At 49.8% G+C, this 27623-nt stretch overlaps 1 protein-coding gene across 1 annotated transcript in view; it reads right to left on the bottom strand.

Annotated features, from left to right (window-relative positions):
* The window catches only part of cfap77 (cilia and flagella associated protein 77), a 35908-nt gene that overhangs the window by 1286 nt on the left and 6999 nt on the right, over positions 1–27623 (bottom strand). The window contains exons 3-6 of the mRNA XM_066712649.1: positions 12797–12896; positions 11525–11762; positions 6236–6341; positions 5366–5467 (exon numbers count right to left, since the gene is read on the bottom strand). Of these exons, the coding sequence (XP_066568746.1) occupies positions 5366–5467; positions 6236–6341; positions 11525–11762; positions 12797–12896 (546 nt within the window). The remainder of the gene's footprint in view (positions 1–5365; positions 5468–6235; positions 6342–11524; positions 11763–12796; positions 12897–27623) is intronic.

Genomic DNA, 27623 nt, shown 5'->3' with positions numbered 1-27623 from the left:
ACATTTCTTCAAGCAGCATCAACGTAAAGAGCAGAAGAAAACCACTTCACGTTCCACCCGATAAACAATATACGGTGCATTATGAGGCCGAGAACATCGTGTCCTTAAAAAATACCACCTCTTCCCCGTTTTCAAGTGGCTTGGATGACGCACACCGTGACTGGACGGTGACATAATTGCCTCGTGGATGTCTCTCGCCAAAGCGGGCTGAAGAGGATAATGGCGCTAATGCTGAATGCCAGCTTGCAGCGCACCATAGGGCAGCCTGTTCGATTCCTCCTGATATACAGTTGTTTCTGCACTAATTTGTGGTCAATGTAACATGTGGGAAGCAGGAGTTGGGGAATCATCTCGCCCTACGAGCCAGTCTTGTTTTGACACGCGTCTTATTAAGAGTTGTGTTTAAATGATTGTGTGCCAGCCCGACGAGCAGACAAGCTCCTGATGAATGAGACGGAGACGGAGTGGAGGAGCTGCCCAAGCTGTGTGTCAAGACTCACCTGAGCCCTCTATTGAGTACCTGCTGGAAAATGTTCTAGGCAACTGCGTAGGTTCAACACTGACGGCTACTGATCATTACAGGAGCACACACACACACACACACACACACACACAGCCGTGGCCTAAACAAAACCCACATCCATCTCGAAGAGAGAAATCCACCAGCCCTGGCAATTAATGCAACGCTCGTGAAAAGCAGCGTTAAAGACGAGGCGGGAGACGGGGGGAGTCGATGGTTAGTGTCTGTGTGAGCGCAGAGACCCCCCACGGCCGCGTGTTTATGAAACGGACAGAGGCGGGAGTGTGTCTGTGTCTGTCCGGCGCCACTTTATCACCGGTCCTCACGTCTGTCAAAAGGGAACACGACTGACAGAAGAGAACCAGACACGCCGATTCCCGGCATTGCGAGTGAAGTGTGTCCGTCTGGAGAAAGCCACACAGCGCTGCCGCGGGGGGGACGGGGAGAGGGGACGGAGAAAGTGATTATCTGCGCCGTGGCTCGATCAATCGGATCAATCCATCTCCCCCACTTCCACTAGGAGCGTCAAATTGGACGTGAGGGAAGCTTGTCACTGCATCGTAGAAATTGGTGTTTGTGACAAAATAAATTTATAAATATCTATAAAAGTTCTAGCCCACAGAAAACTCTGTCACTCACTCATCGCGGCGTGTTCCCTTTACTTTCTTTCCTGTAATATTTAACATGTTGCAAACTGCTTGCAAGACGCTTCAAAGAGCGAGAAATTGCTCCTATCAGCTCGCCCTCCCCCACCCCAGGAAAGAAACACACAGAAATAAGATTTGCTTGTTTATTTTATTTATTTATTTTTTGTTTTAGATTTTTTTCGGTTTGTTTGTTTTGTTTTGTAAAAAAGCATGTCGCCTTTGGAACAATTTTGGCATCTCGATATCTGTTTGAAATCGGGGGAAAAAAACATGCATTTAAAGAACGGGAGAAGAGAGAGAAAGAGGGGGGAAGAGCGGGAGAGACGACACACAACAAACAAACAAACGGAGCGGGAGCGCGCTCGGGAAGAGTCAGGGATGCAAATGTCTAACCCAAAGCCGTCAGAAATGATACTTGACAGAAAATAATGAGAATTGCTAAATCTTTTATAAGGTTAACACTCCCCTTTCACAGTCAGCTGTCAGACAAGAAAGAATTTAGCACATGCTTGCCGCGAAAATAAACCTTCATCGGCTCATTAAAGCTGACAGCCTTGGACGGCAGTCCTCGGCAGCCAAACGCCACCCCGTTTTGTGTCGGTAATTTGCAGTGGAGATACACACACAAAAAAGGAAGAGGGAGGAAAAAAAAAATTAAGGGAAGAGGAGAAAGCGAGAGGGGAAGACGGAGGGGGGCCTTGGGGGAGGGAGGGAAGATCGTTAGCGCGCCAGGAGTCTGATTCTCTCCTAATTGGAAGCATTGGGCATTGTCAACGGAGGATTTTCGCCGGCTCACTGACAGGTAGAGCCGTCAGGATGATAGCCCACTTGTCAGCGTAAAAGACCAATAAAAACGAACCATTTTTGATTTAATTGGAGGCTTGTGCTGGCCAGGGGGTGGGTGGGGAAGGGGTGGGGGGGGGGGTTGTGAGGTAAATGTGAAGGAAATCATCACTTTCTCTGTAACCCCCCCCAGCCTGTATGCAGACACACACTGAACACACACACACACACACACACACGCAGCCTGTGCCGGCTTGCTCTGGATGATGCCTGTTGTTACCAGCACTCGAGGGGGGTCCGCACAGAGAGGCTATCTTTGAAAGTGTCAAACAATTCATTCTTTGTGATACTTCTAAGATATCGCCATTGGATTGTGGTTTCGTTGTACAGAGAGAGGAAACAAGGGAACATCAAGTCACAATCTGTATAAATATTTGATTTTCAGATTTATAAAATGCAATGCATGTCACGTCTGGGTCACGGTCTAGTAACCGGGTGTCTCGTATTGGGCCAAACTTTCGGGCGCTCCTCGATCGATGTGTGGATAATCGCTGGGCGTCGCACTGTTTGAACCTCTTTGGGAATGTAGGTAAATATCTCGGAGCCGTGGAGTCCAACCCCACAAATTTCGCCCCCTTGTAATAGCAATCCTACATCAGGTCATGTGTGAACAATGGCCTTCACAATCACAGCAAGTTCAGTGGCTCCATGCGTGTTAAACTGTGGCGATTCACATGATTTCAGGATAAATCCAGCAGATCCTGTAGGTTCCCTCTGCTGGGTCATGCGTTTCAGAGCAAAGACTTGACCGTGAGCGCCAAGGAGCTTTCTGAAGAACTCCAGGACAAAGGCATTGAGAGGCACAGATCAGGGGATGGGTATAAAAATATACCGATGGTCTTGAATGTCCCTTGGAGCCGGTCAATTGGACTATTAAGAAGTGGAAGTTCAGATCAGGGCCGTCCCTCCAGACTGGATGACCGAGCAAGAAGGGGGCGGATCAGAGAGGCTACCGAGAGGCCAATGGCAACTTTGCAAGAGCGACAGGCTTTTATGACCAAGACTGATCACAGTGTGCATGTGACAACAATATCCCGAGCACTCCAGAAATCTGGCCTGGTACTCAAGAAAGCCCACCTTGACTGACTGAATCCCTTTTGAATTATGCAAAAAAAAAAAACACTCAGGAGACACTGCAGTCGTGTGGCAACAGGTTTTGTAGTCTGATTAATCTAAGGAACAAAAATGTCCTTGAGTTGCCCATTTAAAGCCCTGACTTGAAGATTGCTGTCCATCAACGCTCCCCAAGGCACTGGACAGAGCTGGAACAGTTTTGTAGAGAAGAATGGCCAAATATTGTCAAATCTAGGAGTGCGAAGTTTGTAGAGACCGATCCCAACAGACTCACAGCTGAAACTGCTGGCAAAGGTGCTTCAACCAAGTATCAACTCATCCAATTTCAGTTTGGTATACAAATACAAACTTTCCTAGTGTGTAGATAAAAGAGAAATGAGAAAAGATCCTCATTTAAACGTACAAAACTCTTCAGGCACTGACACAACAAAATGTGAGAGACGTTCCGGGGGGATAGACTTCTACAGGCACTGTGTATATATAGGATGTACAGGCCTGTATACCTGTGCCAACTCCAGGTTCTGGCCCTAATCCAGTGCCGGCCAGCCTGCCCCCCAGCGCCCAGCCCTCAGCCCTTGCCCTGCTCCTCTGAGCCCCATTAGCACAGCCCGAACCCCTCCACTCTGTCGCGGTTTCCCCCAGAGCCGGCATTCCTGAGCTGGAGACACCCGCCTCCCCCCCCACCACCAGCCATCGCCGCGCTCTCTCAGCTCCCTCGCCCTGGCGAATCTAAAGCCGGTGTTTTATTATTTTTGACAGAGTTCACTGAAGACATCTGCTTAGAGGGAGAGGGAACGAGAGAAGGAGGATGGGGGTGGTGAGCACAAACCATCAATCAAAATTTCACAGAGGAGATCAGATCAGGCCCCCAAAGTGTAGACCGCGTCCCCCCCCCCCGCCGTTGTCGGCCGTACCGCTGCCCGTCCTCGGCCCGCGCTGAGCAGCCCTCCCCGGCCGCAGCGCTCTCTCGCACGGAGCGGTATCGATTGTTCAGCGGCAAGGAAACTTTTAATTTGCACGTCACGCCTCGGTTTGTCCAGGTCTTTAAGCAGCGCCGCTCCTAATGGACCGATCTGTCACAGTAATGAGAAACCGCCGCGGTGACACTGTTTGACTCTGTGTGAATAAAACAGCGCCCGAGACAGAGAGACGGAGAGGTGGATCGGTAATCAGGCTGACTAAGAGACAGCTGAAGGGCTGCGGCTCACAAAAGCCTGGTGCCCGAAAGTGTCATTAGAGCCGCGTTCTCTGAGAAGAAGCATCCATCGTTTAGAGAAACGGGAATGGTACGTGTGTGATCCCGGGCTAGAGCCCCTCGTTTTGTCGTGCTTTATCAATTATTGTAATTCTAGTTCTGTAAGATTAGTGCGCGTCATTCTTTTTTATTATGGAGGATGTACCGAGACAGTAGCAGAAGTAAGAGGCTAGGCGGCTGGGATTAGACAGAGCTCAATTCGAAAGCAGCTCGCGCTTGGCAGTTAAGTCTTATTACCTTTAACTAATCCCCCCTTTCGAATGCAGGATCCGAATACTTTCTGCCTTATTAGAGATAAACCGAGACTCTTCGGAAACAGTTGGTGCGACATAAACCACCCTCAGATATGTGCGTTGTTGTGGCATCCCTATTTATTTGTTTGTTTTGCTTCCCAATCAGGTAGTGATCGTGAGGAATGTGGTTTTGGGAGGGACCCCTGAATGTCCAGTGCCTTTCAGCAGAAGAAGAGATAGAGCGAGAGAAACAGGACTGGGCACAAAGCTGAAAGAGCGCATTGTTTTTTTTGCAGGGGGTGGGAGTTCAATGTTACTCGCCCCCCCCCCCCACAGACACACTCCCACCTTCACGGCTCCGGCGCCGGGACACCGGGGCAGCGGGGTGAAGGGGAGCAGGCTGGGGGGGGTTGTAGAGGGGTTGGTGTGAGTGCCGCTCCAGCTGCCAGGGGGAGACCCACACAAGCTGTCAGACACACCGCACTGCCCCCTCGCTGCGGGGAGGAGGCATGTCTGACACCGATAAATTACCGGGGAAGGAACCGGCCGCGGGAAGGACGAGAGCTAGCCACCGGGGGAGTCCCGTAAAGACAGAAGAAGCCCACCAATCGGTTTGGTTGCCCACCTACAGATACCCTTATACCCCCGGCTGTGACTGCATCTCGCTGTTCAGGAAGCCACGGTGGAGCCGCCCTTCCTCGACACACCCAGCCAGCCAAGCCTGCATGTGACGGCACCTCTGAGGGCGGGGAGGGCCGTGCCAGGGCCCTTGCGTTTGGTGCGGCCACCTTACCCGTTGGAACCGCGGCAGCTTCCAGAGGGGGGCCGACTCCGGGCTGGGCTGCCTCTGGCGCAGGAGGGACGTCCGTGTCTCGTACACCTTCCCCAGCTGAGCCTGCAGAGACATCGGAGACACTGAGACCTCTGAACGCCCGCACACTGCCGTTCCAACCGAGAAAAATCCCACCCCCCGACCACGCTCGTGTCGGCCGGTGAAGCCGGTGACGAGAGAGAGCAGCGGGACTTGATGCAGTGGACCGGCGCTGTTCGTGGGGTGCAGTGAGAGAGTGAGAGTAAATCGCGCCGTGCTGCGATGCTGCCGAGGGTCAGGATGAGCTTGTGAGTGTCTGTGGGCTGGGGATCTGGTTTTGGAGCACAACCCCTCACTCTCGCTCACTCTGCCTCCTTGTCACTCTTTCTCACTCTCACTGTGTCTCACTTATTGTCTCTCTCACTGACACACTCACTCACTCTCTCTCTCACTCTTTCAGACACTCACTTTCTCTGTCACTGTCTCACTGACACTCTCCCTCACTCACTGACTCACTCTCTCTCCCCCCTCACTGACTCTCTCTCTCTCCCCCCCTTCACTCTCCCTCACTCTGCCTCCCTATCGCTCTCACTTTATGTCTCTCTCACTGACACAATCACTCACTCTCACTCTTTCACACACTCACTCTCTCTGCCTGTCTCATGGTCACTCACCCCCTCACTCTCACTCACTCACGGCCACCTGCACAATCGTTTGCCCTCTCCCTCACTCACCGTCACTCTCCCCCAGTGCCACGGTCTCACTGACACTCTCCCTCACTCCAACTCACTCTCTCTCCCACTCACTCTCCCTCACTCACCGTCACTCTCCCCTGCTGCCACGGTCGCTCACCTTCTTGTGCCTGCGCTCCAGACTGACCCTCTGTGCCGACTGCTGCTCCTCCAGCCAGCGCTGGGCGTACTTGTGCTCCAGTAGATCGAAGATGGGGGTGGAGGGCCTGCGAGAGCCAGGAGGAGAGGTCAGCGTGAGCACATGAGTATCTTAGAAGTATCTTATGTGTAGCACAGAGGTGGAAAAACACCTGGATGTTGTCGTTGATTCTTTAGTCATCATTTAGGCCTTATCAAGTCAAATAGGATCCTTGGGTAAATATCTAATTCCAGGAGAGGCTGTGGTGATGGTGGATGCCCTAGTCAGGTCACAGTCTATTAGACTCTGCCCCGGTGACCCCAGCAGACACAGGATACAGACGCCTCAGAGACGGGTCAACGAAGGCCAGCAGTCATATCACCCGTCCTGAGAGGTGGGCATTGTGACGAGAGAATGAAAGAGGCGAATCTTCTCTGCCTGAGGGGACAATGTTGGAGGGGTGAATTGACTGAACTCTTCGTAATCTTGTAGGAATAAACAAGTGTCACTGCAGCAGTCCTTTCAAACCCGGTCCATCTGAGCACAGCGCCGACACCGAGATAGAGAGCTGGTGGCAACCGATTCAGAACAGATCAGAGGCCGGGGATCACAGAGAGAGCGGCTCAAGCTCGGAGCAGTTCAGCCTGTTATCAAACCCAGCACAGCGAGGTGCTGAAACAATCGGGTGGGCGTTGTATATGAAGCCCTGCAGCGACCGGCTCTGCTGGGCTGAGCAGCCTGTTCCTGTTCCTGTTCTGGACTATTGTGTTCGTCCGAATCACTTTCATTTAATTTCTGAACAGCGGTTAATGGCTGTTTAAACAAACAAACAAACTAAATATTCTAGACTGAAACAGAATGTGTACCAGGCAGTTTGTCCCAGGCAAGTCATTTATTGTTTTTATTTCAATTTTTGCTTAGATTCAAAATTTTGCATTGCAAAATATATAAGTAATCAAATATATTAAATAAACATACAGCTCTGGATAAAATTAAGAGACCACAATTTCTGAACTTGGAGTGGTCTCTTAATGTTTTCCAGAGCTGTATATGCAAAAGAAAAGTAGAATTTATATATATATATAAAACCAGACATGCAGAATCTCTTTTCTTTTAATATAATGAAGCATTTGAGTAAAGACACACAGTGCACCAACGCCGTCTCCTCACACGTGTCTCCGGCTGCACCGCCACGCTCTCAGACGAGGCCCGGGTTCAGAGCGCCGATGTATTCCCTCAGTTGGTAATCAGCACAATATGTAGGTAATATGCGCGGCTGGAACGTCTCAATTATCACTCGTGCCGTCACTGGTGCTCGGGGTTTCCAGCCCAGCCACCCCTGCGGTGACTTTTATTGCTTAATTAGTAAGCGCCACATGCTTCGGTGCACCCTCCCCGCCACATGAGCGCAGCCTTAATGAGTTTGGGATGGGCTGCTCGAGACCACCCCGCTGCCCTCGCGTGGGCCAGCGCTGAGGACATCGAGGACGCTGTGTGACTGAGGTCCAACACCCGACCCCCAGCTCTTCCTGCCCTGAGTGGAGGAGAGGGGTCGGCTGTGGGATCGTCTCTCTGGCTTCCCTCTCGCCCGGCAGAAAACACCTGCCAAGAGCAGACCCCTGTCAGGGAAGTCTCGCAGCCCCCCCGGCCGAGTCTCAGCGAAGTGAGGTGTTAACAAATCTGATCGCGGTTTGGGTCCCACAGCAGGAGAGCCCCGTGCGTAGCATCCTTCACCGGCGCGGTAGGAGATGTGACGAAAACGGCACGAGTGTTTGTCCGTCAGAAAAAACAACGCATGTGTGACTCGGCTTGCAGACCCCCGACACACACGAGACTCCCAGAAATAGACACTTTTGCAGATGGATTCAACAGGCTCGGCCATGTGACAAAGGAAAAGCAATAATAACTGATGAAAATTAGAGTTTGTGGCTGAAAAGCTCACCAGTTCCTCTAAGTGTGCAGGCTGAAAACTGTCAATACTGAAGTTTAAACACACAAAGCAGTGGTGTGTTGTCAATACTGTTGTTTTATCACCTACAAAGATCATTCCCCTCCCTTACAAAAGTGTATCCCTAACCTTGCACACACACTGTTCGTAAGAGTGTGTAGCAGCCTTCGAAGCCCATTTAACACCCCAGGCTGTGTTAACAATCTCCGGCCCAATCCCTGGTTCGACGGCTGTGTTTCAGGTGTGATCTCTCACACGGCTGTCTCTGTCAATAACTTTCCTTCACGAGAGGCAAAGCATACGCATAGCCACCACTGGGTCGTGGGATAGTAAATGTGTGTGTGTGAGTGTGCGTGTGTGTGTAAGGAGGAGGAGGAGGTAGTGGGGGGGTGCGAGGGGCTCTGAGTAAGACCCCAGCACATGCTCATTAGAGTTGACCTTGGCACCGGGAACCAGCGTTTGATGGATAAGGTACAGGGCCAAACAAGCCCCTGGGGAACCATGATCTTATCTTTTACTGTACTCTCACCTCCTCCCCCTGACCCCCTCCCCGGCACACTCGCACACTCCGCACTCGGCAGGCGTCAGGAACAGAATAAATCTGCGCCTGACAGAGGAGCCGCGCCAGAGACGGCGAGAGAGAGAGCGAGAGAGAGAGAGAGGAGGAAGAGACAGAGAGAAGAAAAACAGAGAGCAGAGAGACCAATTGCGCAGCGCACACAGGGGCGTTATTAGCTAAATAATTCAGTTCCATTTTTACAGTGTCGACGCTTACAAGGAGGTGTGTGTGTGTGTGTGTGCGGGGGGAGAGCTCATGTCTTTATGCTCTCGTGTAATAGTGATGAATTTGTGATGAAAGCAAAACCTCTTAACTGTCAAGCTCACTGAAGAGCGCTCTGATTAATAGGTTTCCCCTCTCCCTCCTGTCTCTCGGCGGCTTCTCTCACCACTGAGGAGACGTCCTTCTTGCTTGTGCTGCCTCTCATACCTCTCACCTGTGAGTGAGGAGGCGGCTCGAGTCTGGAGGGCTGCGTTTCCGTCAGCCAGGGACGGAATTAGAGAGAATTCTGCCGGGGACGGAATTAGGGCTCTGTGGCACACGCTCGTCTTTACAGAGAGCCCAACTTTATCATGGCGATAACGTACAGAAAAAGCACAAACTCCTTGGCTGTTTCGCATCATCTTTTTCCGCTGGGGTGCCAGTTCAGTTTCTTCCTAAAAATAAGCCGATCTAGAGTCAGGATTTAATCAGAGATCAAAATTTTCAAGGTTCCTTCCCCGAAGAAAAGTCTGAACAGAGCAAACAGAGCGTGGGCGCTTGTTTGGCAGCGGGTTCAACTCTCCTTCATGTCATCCCAACCTCAGGTGTACGGCTGGGATTCGGACCACGGTTCTGTGACAGCTGGTGTCTCTGTAGTAGAGTGATCTGGTATTGGTGGGGGGGTACAATCAACTGAAAGGGTTAACTGCAAACCTCCTAACAAAAGAAAAGGAAGCGATTTCCTCCTAATGAAAATATGCAATAATGGGCCCGGGGAAATCGAGGCGCTCTTATAATAATTTGTATTTAAAAATGATTGCCCCGGTGCTAATTGCTTGATATAAGCACACATTTGACCTCCATTTACTGGGCCGTGGAATTGATTCTGAGTGTGATTGGAATCGCGGCGGGCGCGCAGCGCAGAGGATTAAAAGCTCTCGGATGGCACTTTGTCGAATCCCGCTGTCAGGTTCCTAAAAGCCGGTGTTAATGGAAACGAACAACCGGTGCGCTGGTGTCTGACGCCGGCGCAGCTCACACCGGCATTAGCGGCGGCTTCAAATCGGTGTTGATGGCCACTTTGAAAACGGCTATTTAACCACACTTTAAAATATACATATGACAATTCCAACACATTAAGTCCTGACATTAATTTTTACTAAGTACTAATGGTGTTGTTTTACTGAATTAGCAATTGAAACAATTACACTCGTCTCTCTGTCGGCTGCCTCTCTGCGCATCAAAGTGTGTCTCCCAGGAAGCGAGAGGGAATAAATGAAGGCGCTTATTCATGTCTCTCCAATTCAACCCCTTGGTTTTAATAACTGTTGTTTTCTCTCAAATCAAAACCCTATAAATAACAGCTCCATTGTTCGGGATTCAATACCGGCTCCCGAGAGAGAGAGAGATGTAAATGTGCTCTGGCAAATAGACATATAATTTATTATGTGCAGATTAATGTTTAACCTACTTTTTACCCACTCAGAATTGCCCAGTTCAAATGTCCCGCCGGTAATCAATGCTGAATGCCTGATATTCAGCACGTCTGTCAAATCCATCCCTCGGCGAGACGCCCTTCCTCTCTGATGTGTTCAGCACAGCGGCACTGGAAACTCCAGGGTGGGTTCTGGCTTGTTCTGTAGGATTAAGCGTGGCTCGATGTGCTGATACTAGTCAATTATGCTCTACAGGAGATCCGGCACTGGGATAAGACTCTCTGGGTCCCTGAGGCCAGGACGTAAGCCCGTGACCTCTCGGCAGGACGCCCTGACCTTCGCACGATCCACTCGGGGGATTTGGGCAGGTAAGCCACTTCACACATAATGTGATTTAACTCTCTCTCTCTTTAAGCTCCAACTTTTCTTTTTATTCTGACTGTCGATGGTTTTGATTTGCACTCCTGTTGTCCTCTGTGTGTGTGTGTCTAAACGCACAGTGCTTCGTGTTTAACAACACAGTCTTCGGTGTCAGTCACTGTGAAAGCCTCTCTAAGGTGTTTGGGTTCTTTAAATTGATATATTTCTATTATTTGAATTAATGTATACATTTTGAACCTGTTAACTAAATCCTTCAAGTCAATTATGAGCACAACAGCTTTGTGAAGAGCAGGTGATGGAGAAATACAGAAGAGGGGTGAGCTCTGATCCTCATGGGTTGAAATCGCAGCTCAGTTCACGTGTCTCCATGGCACAGTACCTGCGCTGGGCCCGGGTCCAACCAAAGCCACATCGGGCTGAACTCCTCTGTTCTGAGCTGAGGTGCAAGGAAGAGCCGAAGAAGCCATGACCCTGGGTGTGAAGGGGCTGGCAGTGGGGGGGTCAGTGGCATTCGAGACAGAAAACAGGAGACACTTCTTCACACAGAGAGGTGTCACAATCTGAACAAACTCCCCAGTGATGTGGCTGAAGAGACAATTTGGGAACATTCAAAAACAGACTGGATAGGATCCTTGATTATGAATTATTAATGGACACCAGACGAGCATGATGGGGCGAATGGGCTCCTCTCGATTGGACACTGTCTTATGTTCTTATGTCACTAGCAGTCGGCGGCCGGTACTCACCGTGTGGAGACACCGAAGGTGATGTCGGGGGGGCTGCGGAGTGGGCGGAGCCGGGAGCCAGGCGGCACCGGGGGGCGGCACGGGATGTGGTGCGTGGCGCGGTACTGGCTGTGCTCCTGCGCTGTCACCAGCCCCGACTTCACCGCCTCACGGTTCAGAGACACGAAGTCCTTGCCCATCTGCTGGGTGCCCCAGTCAGGCTGGGCGGCGGGGGCCACAGAGCGCCAGTGGGACAGCGCTGCCGGGGGGGGGAAGCACACAGAGGAGCATCGTGAGAAGAACCGCACATTCATTGTTTGTTGACATCGAAAGCAACACTATTTTTACAGTAAACGCGTCAGGTTCCTCGGCACACGGACGGTGCCGTTACACAAAACGCAATTAGCGCAAACGCAGTGTGATATTAAAGTTTGGATTGGGAGAAGCGGGGAGTTTAGCAGAACACCCCGACACAGGTTCCTCTCCGCGAGTTTTGATTAGCTGCTGCTCTGAACATGTTTGACTTCATTTCTCCGCTGTTTAATCTCCCTGACAAGGCTGAGCAGTGATTCCCCGGCCTCATTATTATCACTGCTGCCGGTAGACATTTCTATATTCTTGTCACAATTATCTGAAACTCAAAAATTATTAAAACACAATAGGTGCCATTTAATTCTCACACCTGGTAAGAGCTGACAGATCAGCTGTGGTTTGAGTTCAATGAAACGGGCGCGCGGGGGAGAGAACGGTGGATATCGAGGATCGACAGGGCCGATTGCTACCCGTATTCTGACGGCGCTCGGAGGTGCACCGTGGCAGTCGGGCAGCCGTGCCACGCTGCTCTTAACTGGTAATTAGCGCGACAGCTGTAGGTTTACGGGAAGTTTAAACTTTCAGAGGGCGTCTGCCATTGTCGGTTTATTACCAACTGCACAGAAGCCAAGTGCTGTTAATCTCAGGCCGGCCCTGTCAGACGCCGCTGTGCCACGGACCACCAGTCCCATTAGTTATGCGTATTGGATGTGACATCACAGCCGTCACCAGGCCCCCCCCCGGCTCTTTGAGCAGGAACACGCTACCCCTGTGTCACTGCTGCCCCGAGCCGGCGTGCCTTCCACCCCCCCGAGGACAGAGATGCTGGATTTCTGTACTGGGGAGGGATGGCCACAGAGTCTCTCTCTAATGAAACTCAGAGCTGAGCTGCCCTGCGAGGCAGATGTGTTTAACTGAGCGCTGTGCAGAAAGAGGCTGCTATGGGAGGAAAACCGGCAGCTTGTGGCGAGGATTACTCACCTTCCGGAACCCCCCCATCCCTGATCGGGTTGGTCTGGCCGTAGACAAACTCCGGGCCTGGCAGGGAGTACCCTCTGGAGCGGATTCGTCCCAGCTCGCTCTAGAGAAGAAAGACAGATTATTACCATTATTATTGTTGTCGTTATGTATTTATTAGCAGATGCCCTGACCAGGGGTTGCCACACTCTCTACGAAACCTATTACAATAAGTTACAAAATAAAATACAGCCGTATGCCGTGGTGTCAGAGGTCAGAGCGGGCCTGTGAGTACCGGCAGGACAGAGGCGGTTACAGTGAGGGAAAGCGTTGTGCTGTCCTGGAACCTGATCGTCACTACACTGCCATCCCTTTCACAGCGTCTCTGACCAGGACCCCCTCTTTGTCCAGACCGGACCCCCTTGCAGCGCCTCCTCACGCCAGGCCGACAATCACAGCAAGACGCACGGCTGAGCAGCTACTATAATTAAATCTGCGGGATTTTACTTTAGAACATAAGAAAGTTTACAAAAGAGAGGAGGCCATTCGACCCATCATGCTTTTTTAATGCCACAGCGCCAGAGACGGTTGATCTGAACCTGTTTGCCTTTTAATTTTAATCATGTAAAACACATAAAAAGCACTTATTACCATAAAACCCTGAAAACCGGGCCCCAAAGATTTTAAATAAAAGCCACGTCATTTATCGAGCTGACATTTGTTTCAGTCGGATTTATTTAATAGACGATATCTGCCCAGCTTGAAGGTAATTGGAGTTAACGCCGAAAAGCCGCGGTGCGATTCAACCCTCCCCGAACTAGGCGAGATTGCCGAGATTGCCATCGCGGGGAGTCGGTGTGATTGGCAGGGCGGGGGTGCAAGCGACACAGGCAGCTGACTGAGGCCAGAGACTAATTTACCGTCTTGACGTATTGGATTACAGCTGAAGCCCGGGGATTGGTTTGGTTACCGTTAGCAGCGGGACTTAACTTTTTAACAAACTGCGTTGTTTCCGAGCAGGAGACGCTGACGGGGGGAGGGGAGAGGAAAACCACCCCAACCGCACGAGACAGCAAATGAAATCAAACAAGGGCAACGACACATGAGAAGGAAACTCTCTACACATTACCTTACCTAAAGAACATACCTTTGATCCGCAGTCCCTTTAATGAAACGTGCAACACGAGGTGCCTTACCAGGATGTCAGTCAAGATGCGTTGTGCGTGGCAATGGCGCTCTTAATGCTGTCTTGTATGATTTGTCGAGAGATAAAACGCTCGCAGATGATAGTGTGTTTTGTTAGAAGGGGAGCCTTTATGCGGTTTAATGGAACACGTCCTTGTGCAAGTGATAAAGAAAACACAGGCGTCTCTCCGAGTCCCGTCTCGCTTCTGTAGCGTGTTTGATGATGCGCCATGATGCGCGCCTCTCTTACGACGCCCGTCCGGCACAGGGAGGGTTATCGGTGCACAGTTAAACATCGCGTCCCCGGTGACCGTTGCAAATCCAGATTTTTATAGATACACTGTATATAAATATATATCGCATTAGTCCTCTAGTTTCCAGACCAATTTCCCGGGGTGCCCGGCTGATGGCATCAAACTCGTCAGCTGAGCCTTATCAGCTGTTCTGTGGCGATCTTCTCCTTTTCGCCGGCCTGTGCCCGGTGCTGCCGTGTTAATCCCGGCCGGCGGCTTCATCTCACCAGCGTTTGGACAGAGGGGACCATTTAAGAGGACACCCGGAGAAAAAGTGTGCTCTGTTGGCTGAGATCCTGATCTGCCGTTTTATTCCCCCCTCTGAGTTTCAATGAGGGGGTTAGAGGACAGTAAAGAAAAAAAAAAGAATGCCATGCCATCCATACAAAGAGGAGCTTATGTAAGCCAAAGGGCCCCTTTATATTCTCATTTACCGATTATCTGTTCCTTTATTGTGTATTAATTAACCAGCCATGGACCTCCGCGGAAAAGAGGGCCCCCGAGCTGAGAGGGGTTGTTTGAAGAGCGCCGCAGGAATGAGCAGCGGGACAATGGCGGGCCTCCTCGGGGCGGCTGAGCCGGGGAGGCCAGTAAATAATTCAGAGAGAGTCACAAAGAGGCACAAAATAATCATCGCTGTCTTCTTTCTCCTTTTATTTTGCGGCGCGGGTCTTGTGTACCTTTCGGATTTTTAGGAGCTGCTCGGATTAGGTGACCCCCGCGGCCCATCACTGCGCTGCCTCCGCAACTTCTCCCACACACCCTCACCCATGCACACACCCCGCACACCCGTTCACACGCTAACAACCTCCCACAGACCCTCACCCACACACGGCCCATCTCACACGCCCGTTCACACGCTAACAGTCTCCCATACACCCTCACCCATGCACGGCCCATCTCACACACCTGTTCACACACTAACAGTTTCCCACACACCCTCACTCACACACCCGTGCACACGCTAACAGTCTCCCGCACACCCGTTCACATGCTAAGAGTCTCCCACACACTCCCCAACACACTCACAGGCTAACTATCTCACACATACAGTTATTCACACGCCAATACACACACTAACAGTCTCACACAAACACGCACACAAACTAACTGTCTCGCATACACACAGACACACACATACACACACACACATTTGCCTTCATCTTTCTCGTGGTTCCCATGGCAGTTCCCCCGCCGCTCTGAACTCCGCAGTGGAGTTGTGCTCTGGCTGCTAAACCGGCCGACCTTACCCTCCACACTGCAGCCCTATGTCCTGAGCCGCCGCGGACGCCAGATTTAAACATCACCCACTTCCACACAGTTAGGCTAAATCCCAGGTTACATCACTCTGTGACACGCCTTCTCCAAACTCTGCTGTTCACTAGTACTTTTGGTTTTATTTATGGTTTGTGGTGTCTGGAAAAAACACCAGGACTATAAATATTACCAGGACTGCAAATATTGAGGTGAACACAACAATTCCCCTTTTCCTCAGTCCGACACCACCCACAACCACAAACACCAAAACACCTGAACACGGCTACATGATAAAAGTGCTTCGACAGAGACAGAGAAATATGTTGGGACGCTTCCTCCATCACCAGCGTTTGCTCGGGACGAACAGGAGAATAGAGGACAGGATGCCGTGGTCTCAGTTAGGCAACACACATTCTTTAAGTTGTGATCATCATTATTATTTTTCTGTGCTCTCCAGCAGATGAAATGTGCTTAGCGGAACTGCCTGGGAAACAGATCGGGCTTTTCCCCCGGGGGAATCTGTTGCCTGTCCCTGGAACTGGGGCATTCGCAGAGACATTTTTTATTTGTTTTTATATTTATTCCACAGAGCAGCATTAATTAGCTGTGCGATATGATGGCCTTGTGGTTTCCTCTTCCTCCTCCTCTCACCTTGATCGCCACTAACCGCCCCCTCCCCCTGTGTAGAGTTTGTCAGATGAAGCGCTTGCCTTACTTACCACCACACCCCCCCCCGTGGCGTATTGCTATTCTCATTTGCATTTACACGCCCTCGCTGTGCCAGGAGATTGATCAGGACTGTGGCTGTGTGTTTTATGACGTGTCAGTCTCAGCCGGGCACTGCACGAACGCAAACACACACACACACACACACAGACACACTCACAGTAACTGTACACACTCATACCCACACGCATACATACACACACAGACTCACTGTACACGCACACTCTCACACTCAAACACACACATGCATACACACACACACACATAGACACTGACACACACTCATATACAGACATTGACACACTCACTGTACACATACACTCACAAATTTAAGTAGAAATTGTGAATTTCTCAAAAAAAAAAAAAATGTAAAGGTGCCGTTTCAAAGCTCAGTGAATTAAAACCAAATAACAAAAACGAAGGACAATAGTCATAAGTTACAATAAAAGCAGCTGCAGTGGATAAATTCTGGAGCTCGTGCTGCATGAACAACGCACACTGAGAGTTAAACATACTAAAACGCAGGAGAAAGGCTCCTGTACAGCACAGACATATATCCCTATTATATTCAAGCTGTGACTTAAGAAAGAACGAAAGAAAAAAAATCTCCGCTTCTGTCAAGACGATTATTCACAGGCACGGGAACCCGGGCTGCTGGCGACGATGCAGCCCTCTCTGAGCCGCGGTGCCCGGGCCGGAGCGAACAGCGACCGGAGAACGGCTCTTTTGAGAAGGTGCCGAAGAAAAGCCTCTGCTCAATGAGGTGCTTGCCATTCAGCAGGCTTTGTGTGCTGGCGGACATTATTATGCAAAATAGCGGTGATGCTCGACAAAATGCTGATAATTAAGCAAAAATGTTTGGGGAAGTGTCACACTTTAGTGTGTGCATATGGGACCGAACACATGGTGAACCATATGCCATCGAACACTCAACATCAGCCCCGGGAAGCATTCCTGCAGGAGGTACGACTCACCTGCTGAGGACGAGGACACGGAGCACTTCGGGCTGAGGAACAGGGCGGGGAGTAGACAGAGGAGCTCAGAGGACAGAGCCGCAGGACTGGAAGGTGGTGTGGGCTGTGGGTTATAACAGGGGGTTCTGGGGGTTTTATTAAGTGAACACTGCTCGACCCAATAGCGAGAGAAGAGGAACCGAGTCATGGTGTGTCCTCGATCCGCGGCCCTAGGAGCCGGTCCGCTCCAGCATTTGGACTCGCAGGCCCTGGTGACAGCTGGACCGGTGTTCGGAGCCGGGAGGGGACGCACGTGCCGCGATGCCTGTTTAAACACCAGGCCTGTGAGACGCCGGAGCCCGTCTCTGAAGGGTGGGGGACTGTAGTGTCTGCTGCTAATCGGGGCGATCCCCGAGCCAGCAGGACTGCAGCCTCGCACTGGGCGTCATCTTGTTGTGCCTGAGCCCTGCAAGCTTAAGAGCTGGATTTTGCACAGGAGAAGCCATTCTTACCGACCAGCCTGTATCCTCCCCCTGTATAAATCCACCGTCTCCCTGAAGAAATGAAGTGTAATCCTCTTTTTAGGGAAATGAATGAGCGCTGAGCCGAGACGCTGGCTCATTCTGCGGGCAGCTTAAAAGGCACTTGCTGCGCGATCCTTTTACACAAACTCTGGGATAAACACCCTGCAGAAGAATAATTAGAGGATAATGGGAAGTAATGCGGCCCGATCTGTCTGATTAATTATCTGCTGGCTCCTCAGCATAGCGCCATCTGGTGCCTGAGCGAGAGACGGCCGCTTGACTGGCACCTCGGCGGAGCGCGGCTTAGGGCTAATCTCGAATAACTCTCCCCCACCGCCAGCCCCGGCATGGTGCATGTGTGTGTGTGTGTGTGTGTGTGTGTGTGCTGGCCGTGTTCGAGCGCGTAGGAGAGAAAGAGGGGCCACGGCTGCTGTCGATTCGGGGGTGCTATGAATTTACTGGGGTGGAGGGGGACACACAAAACCTGGATAAAACCAGAGCCGCTCTCATTGTCCTGAGGAGTGAAAGATAGTGGCGCGTGGACACAGAACACCAGCTTTACTCTCCCACGGTTTCCTCTGGGTTTAATAAGGCCAACTATTGTGTCGAAGCTGTGTATGTTAATTACTAACATTTGCTAAATCATCAGCCGCAGGCATTGTGTGCCAAAACACGGTCCTTCATCCGAGATATTTACAAAGCCTTGTGGGTTCTGCAAAGGTACACTTCAGTCTCTCGGAGTAAGAAAAAAGCTCTGACGTGTCTAAGAGTCAATGCACTTGTATTGAATAACAATTGGGAGACATATATTTAATTGAACATGGGGTGAGAGAATGCATCTTTCTCATTGAAACAGTTTACTCAAGTACTGGAAGTCAATTTAACATACTAAAAACTCTGAAGATATTTAATAAGATGGGAAAAAAGTACTAAGAAGTGAATCTGCACAGGATATCGTCAGTGTCAGTTCAGAAAGCAGGAAACACTCATTGGGGGGTGCGGAAATCAATATGATTCCAGTAAGGAAGAGGTTTAATTGATTGATGGATGCTTAGGTATCAATGAATTTACTTCTTGTTGCTTTTTTGGGGGTTTTCTTTCTCGGGCAAATCCAGTGTATAAAGAGAAAGAGCCGATATTAAGCGAGAGCCGTGTGATAAAGCTCAGAGAATACACACCAAGAGGCCTCCGCAATTAGCAAGGACAAACATGTGGCGCCAGTACTTTATCACTGCACCCCCCTCTCCGCACCAGTCTTACCCCCCCACCACCCGTCTCCACCTCTGACGTCCCCGTCCCCCCGCCACCACCCCCCTATCTGTGTGCTATCTCTAATACCCGCACCCCCCCCCCGGCCAGCAGCTCTAATTCTCCCTTCCCCTCCTCAACCTGGCTGTTTATTGAGATGCTAACTCTCTTTATGAAAGCCTAATCCTGCAGCATCAGGGATAATTTATGAAGCATTTACATTAAGAAGGGCGGCTAATTGGGAGCATGTGTCTCCATAAGCCTCCGAAACGCCAGCGCACTGCAGATGAGGCTGGAGGAGATTCGGTGCATGATGTCGAGTTACTTTAAAGTAAAAAACAAACGGGGGTTATTATTATTATTATTATTCCTGGGTGAGTGTGGTTCTCACGCTTTGTGTTTGTTTTTTTCCCCGTCCTTTTCTCAGACGTCAGTCTGTGCTGGATAACGGGACACGATTTAGTTCTGGGTCTGAAGGGGTGAGGCCGAGGAGAGGGCTGGACCGGACCGGGCTGAGAGCGGGCCTGCACTTTGGGAGGTGACTGCGCTAACACAGTATATTCAGACCGCTGACCCCAGTGAAAGTTAAACAGCCACCTAATGAGAGAAACATTGTAAAGAATAGAAGAGAGGCCTTAGTTTCAGTAGACGTGTGACGTAACCGTGACAGATCTGGGGGCCATTTATCCTCCATCACCTCAGATGCTGTCCTGACGCACGAGCAGAATGGATCGTGGCCAGGCTGGACTTCGGTTCGAGCCACGGGCGGGACCTGAGGCTGCCACCGCCCGCCCGGCCGCCACGCCGCCTCTCTCGCGGTACCTCAACCCAGCTACAAGGCTCCATATGCGTTCTCATTTACATGAAGTCGTTTGTTATTATTTTATTGTTATATATGGGTCTTTGTCTGGCTTTACGTGTACCTGGGCTGGTCACAGCTGGCTTCTATTAATAATGAGGAAGGCTGTGCCGCTGCCGAGAGAGCAGAAGATGAAGGAGTCTGTTTTAATCGCAGTACAGCGTGGCCACATTTCTTTTAAGGTCTGGTGGTGGTGGTGGTGGGGGGGGGGTTGGCAAGGTGTCCTTATATAAAGTGAAATGGGCAAAATGTGTTAAAATGTAGCTAAATCAAAGGATAGGCGCTTTAAATGTAATTGTCAAAGCTTGGCAGAACAGTAGGCCTCAGTTAGAATTACGTGATAGCTTAGTTGGTCGAACCTGCGTATTCCCCGATAGAGTGTATAGGAAAATACAAGATGACACAGTCCGTAAAAAACGTAAAAAACGTAAAAAACACAAAAATCTGAAGAACAAGACGTCCCGACAAATACTGACGTGTTTTTCTCCCACTATACGTCCCGCAGACTGGATTGTCACTTATTTTGCGGTTGCTTGACCGAGTTTGTTTGGTTTTTAGTTTTTAAATCACGCTCTTCCTCCACAGCGGCGCGTCTCGGTGCTGGTGGCTGTGGCCGGTGAGCGTCACTCTGCCAGGCAGCAATGAGGGCTGTTCATTAGTGGCGGGGGGGGATAGTGACCGGGACTAAAGCGCAGACAGGCTGGTCCGCAGTGGGCCCCATTGTGGGTGCGCACGCTGACAGAAGCGGTAAATCTGGTGCCCTGATCTCTCGTTTAGGAGCCAGGAGGGAATAAAGCCATGAAAATGGGATTTATTTAGCATGCCTCATCAAAAGGGAATTAACAGAGTTTGGGGGGGCGGGAGCTGGAGACTGGGGATGGTGGGGGGGGGGGGTTGGTTTGTTGGGGGACCAGAGCAGAAGCCGAGACACAACACAAAGCAGAACACAGCATCAGAGTGGGTCTCCTTTCCCCCTGAATTAATCGGTGCCGTTTTGTTAGTGTGATCCTGGTGTCTCTGTCCCTGGCGCTCTACCGCCGCGGCCCGGGCCTCACCGCCTCTCCTGCCTAATTATCAACTCGGGCCGATCTGTGGGCAACACACGCATCCCCCTTATATAGGAGAGAAAATAAATGGAGCCAGTTGAGTTTAATGCAGTACGTTTAGTTTCGTTCCATGCCGGCAGAAACATTGTTCTTTTCACTTAAACCAAAATCAAGAAGAAAAAGAAGATAAAGAATCTCTGCTTTCGCATGACTCCTTCCTGTGACCTTTCTTGTGTCTTATGAGAGACTTTCGCATCTCAGGGCTCTGAGAGGAGCCTCGCCGGCAGAACGCTTTGATTTGAGGAGAGGGACAGCTGGAGGACTGGAGCGGTTCAGCTTTGACGCTCGCACAGGCTTGATATCTAGGTGTTGCATCATTGTCTCAGTTTTGTTCTTCCTTTTCATTTATCGGAGGTGATATTGCTCCTCCTCACGCGTGATAACGACGGATGGGACAGAAGAAGAGAGAGAGACACTAAAAGCCGAAACTGTGTTTTAAAAGGCATCCTTTTTCCACTCTAATTGTAAAGATGAAAGAAGGGGGAAGATGAAAAATACATATATATATACTGAAGAAACTTCACACACAACACCGGATCTTCAAACACAGGGAGTCGGTTAAAAGCGAGGCGCGGGGCCCACATCACGCCCCGCCACGGTTCTGCGTGCTTGTCTTCAGCTGAGGGGTTTAAGAAAAATGCACTAATCACAATTAAGTAAACTGGGCTATTTCCTGTCATTGTTGCAAACCCTACACGCAAGACAGACCCATCTGTTATCATATATATATATATATATATATATATATATATATACACATACATACATGTTGTACTGGGGAGTGTGCGTCTGCACAGCGTGAGGCTGAGAGTGTTTGTTGTGCCGCACTGCAAAACAAGCACCTTTAATTGCAAATAATCAGCTGATTTACAAACTAATTAGGAAAGAGCTTTGTCAAACTGTGTGACCATGTTAGAACACAAAAACAACACACTGTGGTTAAAGCAATAATTTCCCCAGTATGAGAAATGCATGAGTTTAAAAGTGTTTGTTTATTTTAAAGTGCCTCTGATACCCCCTATCACCCCCCCAACAATGTTCCTGCTCTGCCCCCCCACCCCGGCGAGGAGCGTCTCTCCCAGAATGCACAAGAGTTTCTGGAGTGCCGGCGCAATACCCGGGAGGGCCAACCCGGCGCACGGAAAACACGGGTACGAGAAACAAACATCATCAGTAACCTGTCCACCACGCCGGCTCGGCGCACCTCCCCGCCCCCCCCCGCCAGGGCCGCTGGCTCCCATCCATCTCCGGCGGCCCAAAGCACTATCATTGCCGCGGCGCATTATCATGATTTATAGCCCCCTCCACCGCCGAAAACCAATAGATCAGCCCGGGGATGGGGGGTGTTGGGGGGGGGGGGGGGGGGTCGGGAAGGAGCAGCAGGGGACAGGCAAGGATTGCTGGAGCCCAGAGAAAAACCCTGCGATGATGAAGTGCTCCGCGGCGCAGCAGAAACACTAACTTGGTTGCAGCCCTCTTGTTTAGCGTCTCTCGCTCTCGCTCTGGCCGACATGCAGAGATTCAGCGGAGAGTTTTGCTAATATTTGAACTGGACTCGTCTCCTTCAGGGATGCGGCGGAGATTAAGTCGTGGATAACTGTCGGGGGGGGTGAGCTAATACAGGGTTTAAACTGATTGTCGGGGGTGCCTGTGCATTGCACGGCCGGTCACTTCCTGGTTGCATCAGAGCGGCCCCCGCAGGAATGGATGTGGCCCTTGTGTACCTGCAGGTGGCTGCTCTCAAGCCCCCTTCACAGAGCGATTGTGCAGCAGAGTCTGTAGCTTTGCCTGTAGCGCTCATGGATATCTTTACATGTTTACCCGTGTTTAGAGATCCCTTCATCCCGTGTCATGTTTGCCTGTGTATTTGCTCTCGAAGAGCTTGCGAGTTATTGTGGCTCTGGGTGTCGCAGTTGCCAGTAGGATATTTGCTTGAATTTTGTCATTTCAATGAAAGGAGAAGAAACCATGTTTTTTGGGGGAGATCGCCAATCAATATAGCTCATCTAAACTCCAGACTCCAGATGAGAAAGCATTTCAAACATCATCATTGTCCAATGTCTTTCACAATTAAAGTGAACCGGGTGTGATTGGTAGACCTGGTTAAGCATCTTAAATAAGTGACTAAAGACCTCCAGAACTGCTCCCGTCTCTGTGAACCCGAACGACAACTGCCCCCCCCGTGAATTTCCACCGCAGCATCTCGAGTCATATCCGCACACGCAGTCCGTGAGTGGGTTAATGCCGAGCCTGGGTCACGGGCCTAGTTGGGGCCTTACAGGCGACAACATTCGCCCCATTATAAAAACAAAAGGGCTCCAATGAAAGCGAAAGAAAAGCAGCGAAAGAAAAAAACCCACAGATGACACGGGCATTGTGGCCTGAGCGGGCTGGATTGTGCGTCGCAAAACGGAAAACAAAAAGAGAAACGCAAAACCCTTTATGTGGCAGGGGGAGAGCAGCCTGCCCTTGATTATCATAGCTATTTAAATACAGTAATCTCATTTTCTGCATTAGCCAAAGGGGCGTGAAAAAAATAACTGGGAAAGAAAAGGAAAGGAGCCGGGGGGGGAGGAGAAGTGGCACGGATTTTCTTTTATGGGGGGGGACTGAATGGAGCTGGGGCTGTGTGTGTGTGTGTGTGTGTGTGTGTGTGCGTGTTGGAGGGGGGGGGCTGGGGTTTAATATGATACGAGATCTGTCAACAAAGGAAAACAGAGAGGAGGAAAAAAAACATGCAAGCTCCTTCATTCTTCTCCTCTTCCAGTCCAGTGGAAGAGTTGATGAAGTTTAAATGAAGCAGAATTAGGAGATCAAGGACGCGGCGCATGTTGACAATATCTGTGACTCCCCAAGCGCCCGGCAGCCGCCTCACCGGGCATGTGCGGCTCTGAATGAAATCGAGACAGGACGGGAGAAGGGGGACCGAGGGGACTGGGCTGGTGTCGCAGACCTAAATGTGATAATCTCCAATCACGTCTGACATCAATTCTGACAAGGCTGCCGTTAATGAGCTCGGCCGATCAAGCGCGATCCGTGTCTTTCTCCGCACCCCCCCCGCCCCCCCGGGCTGGTTGTTGTTGTTGTTGTTGGGTCTCTTCCTCTTGTTCCCGGGATTAATCCCCTCTCGCTCCGCAGCCCGGCGGAGGCTCAGTGCGGTTTAAAGTCCTATTACATAGGCCTCCCTGCTCTCGCCTATCTAAATGCTAACGACACCGAGGGGGAGGGCGCGGGCCGAGATGTGATCTCTCTCATTGTGGGGGCTAATCTGATAATGATTTTGTCTCCGCAAGCAGGTGGAACGAGAAAATCGCAAATTCCAATTTGTGCTAAGAGTTGGGCCGGGCTGGGGGGGATGCTGACTTTTGGGGAGGGGGGTTTAGTGGGAGAGAAGTACAGCCTCCTTATACTAATGTTAAATTACTTAGCACACCTTTTGAACCTTTTCTCCGAGCTACAAAAATAAGTATTTGCCTTTTTTTTGTGTGGTGGATTTCCATAAAGGAATGCGGCTCGGCCGGGGAGGAGGCAGTGTGCCGCTTTTGGGTCGCACAAATTAAATATTTTAAGCTGTCCAACGTGGGGTGATTTCGGTGCCTGAGGACCGAGTGGATATCCTCAGAGGGGATTACACTCTGGTCAGTGTCGAAAAGGCTTAAAGAATTGGTGGGGTCACCTTGAAAGGACGCTGATGATTTTGTGAGGATGAAGTATAAAACAGTGCTGCCTGGTACGTGCCAGAGCGACACAAACTGCACAAGACACGGACGCTGCAGCCTCAAACATGCATGTGTTTTCCTACTATTATTTCTCTTTCACGTATCCGTTGTTGCCGTTTTTATTGTCCTTCTTTTGAATTGTGTAGTCGTTTAACCTGGAGTACTTGTGCAGTTTCTGCCAAAGCACTTTTAATGCCTGGACGGAAAAAAAGATTGGCCTTTTTTTTTTTTTCGGTGTCATCGTTTAAAATGACATTCTTTTCTACAGATCATCGAGGCACATTTTCTGGTTTGTGAAGGGCCCGTTTTTAATCATCTGACCTGCAGAACTGCAGCCGTAGACAATACACTGGCAGCGTTTCCCCGTGTTTCCTCTGCACAGTATGAAACTCAAGTTAAATAAATAAGAACTCGGATAAATACTCGGCCCGGCGACTCACTGCCACCATTTATAGTCTCGCTTTAATGTATATTAAAATAATGCTCATGGAAACGTATTTAGCCAGTCCAGACATGTCTCGCTTGCAGCAGGGAATCTTGCACATTATATTCGTATGCTGTACATTTTTTATATATGTTGTCCTTTTATGTTTTATGTACGCCGGCCCCTGGGAGAACAGCTGTGCTGACGGGCTTCCCAGTGTATAAATTGAGCCCATTTTAGTAGGAGAAAAAACACCATAAAACAGCTTGTTATGCACTAGGTGCTGTTGATTTAGAAAGGTGGGAGTGATCCTTGCATCAACCCCCCCAATCTTTTTTTTTCTGTTATAATCTGTTCTACAATATTTAGTATCCCAAACTTAAATTAAAACAAATAGATTACCAGCACCATTTAATTCTGTCCCAATCAGAGGCCTCGGCACAGACCCAGCGAAATGAACCAGAACTGAGAAGAGTATTTATAATAAAACAGATTGTGAAGTCTATTGAGGTGTGGGCTCTCTTACATGTCCTAGTCCTGAAGTAAGGTTTCTGCACCCTCTGGTTTACCACCATTTTGACTTTTGACAGTTGTACAATGATTGTGAAACAGGAATGAACCTTCTTTTCTTCTTTGATTAATTATTGACCAAAATCACCACTTCCTCTCCTGTTTTATAAACTGTTGTCCGCTGCCATACAGACACACACTGCATCTGCCAGACAAGTGCCGTAAAATGAGCCTGACAAAAGCACCGTGAGCCGGGCTTTAGTCAGCTCGAGTGTGCAGCAAAATCGGTGACCACTACTTTATTTTGTATCTACAGGCCATGAATAATAATAATGATAATACATTTATATATTTTTAAAAGGCGTTAGAGTCCATAATTAATTGTTGCATAATGATTCAAATGATTCAGACGTGATATGTGTGCAGTTGACGCTTCCCTGCGCCGAGCGCCAGACAGCAGTCCGCAGGCCCGGCCCCGAAAATCACCGCCACCTGACAAATGTCATCCAGCTCAGAACGGGCCCACCTCGCTCCCTGAGCATCTGCCCACGTGCAGCCCGGCTGAGAGGAAGGCGATTGTGCCGGCTGATCAAAGGTGCGCCGTGACGGCAAACAATCAGGAACAGGTGCTCCAAACAGCCATCGCCGGAGCCCCTGCCAGCTCGCGTACAGAGAAACCAGCTTAGATGTTATATATGTGTCTAATGCAGAGAACTACTAGACCGTGGGTGTCCTCGGCTCAGCGCTGTATTTTTAGCTCAGTAGATAACATAATGTACTCCTTTCTGGGTCATATAATCATATCATGCTTTGTGCAGCATCTAGCCAGTGCCTCGGTCACAGACACACATGCAGGCAAACCTTCTCCACAATCTTCTCCTGATCATCTAAACTCACGCATTTGTTGCCTTTTGGTTACGTTAGATTTCACAGCTTTTGTGAGCCGGAAGGTCAAAAGCCACACTTCCAAATATAGAGCGTACTGCAGGACTTTGAGTGTATCTGTCTGTCCCTGCCTTTACACACATTTCAACTCGCCTTGTCCCGTGAGTTGGCCACCCTGCTCCAACGAGATCTGCAAAGCAAGCGGCTTCTCTCAAAGTCAGAGGGTCTAAGTTAAAGAAACAGAACGTTGAAAACATATCTAACATCAAAGTAAAGGAAGGGTTTGCTTCGGTTACGTCGCCATCTCTGATATTTATTGCTTTCTTGATGTCCTAATGCTTTTGTTAACGAGTGAGTATTTTGTGTATGTGCCTCTTCTTATCATCTGTGGGAGGAGAAGGATTTGTGCTGGATGTTGAAGCAGCACTGTGAGACAGACAGACTGTTCGGCATGCCTGGCAGCGAACGCATGGAGAGCGCTGCTGAGTTTGTATCGCTGCGGCTCAGACAGACGCATAGAGGCACAGCTAAAAACACATCAACAAACGAACAAAACAAAGAAAACATGGCCTTCCCGTTTGTTTTGACCAATACTATTAGCCAGGACAGTTTAATAGTAGAGCTAATCAGTACAGACAGGGCTCTAAGGCAACAGAGTGCAAATGCACATGTATCTTAAGATCGATCGATGTCATTTTCTGGTAAACATGGGTTCCAGTGAAACGCACCAGGGCTCACACCCAAATTACTGTATTGATACTAACACGTATACAGACCTTGACACGGTGTTACCAGCAGAGGAACATTAAATAGATAAACTGTAGCTCTTCCACGTCATGCAGCTTATTAGTAAAACAACTTAATGGTTTCATTCACGCTGAAAAGTCCAGATGTTACTTTTGACAATACAAAGCTAGACAGCAGGTATTTGTAAGAGACGATTGTCAAATACAATTCTCATGTTTTCCACCACTGCTGTCTGAGAGTCGTTTCGGTGCTTAAAATGTTCCCCAGCTTCCTGTATTGATCCTTATTAACAATACTGTAATTTTAAATCAATTAAATAACAGAACACCTGCTTTTTTTGTTGTTGTTGGTTTTGTTTTTCCAAACTAGAGGAGGTGTATAATAACTTCTCCCGGATATATTTTAATGGGCACTC

Source organism: Amia ocellicauda, chromosome 9 (genome assembly GCF_036373705.1).
Source record: "Amia ocellicauda isolate fAmiCal2 chromosome 9, fAmiCal2.hap1, whole genome shotgun sequence".
Lineage (NCBI taxonomy): Eukaryota > Metazoa > Chordata > Actinopteri > Amiiformes > Amiidae > Amia > Amia ocellicauda.
The sequence above is the reverse complement of the archived record's forward strand: the minus strand, read 5'-3'. Positions and strand labels throughout refer to the sequence as shown.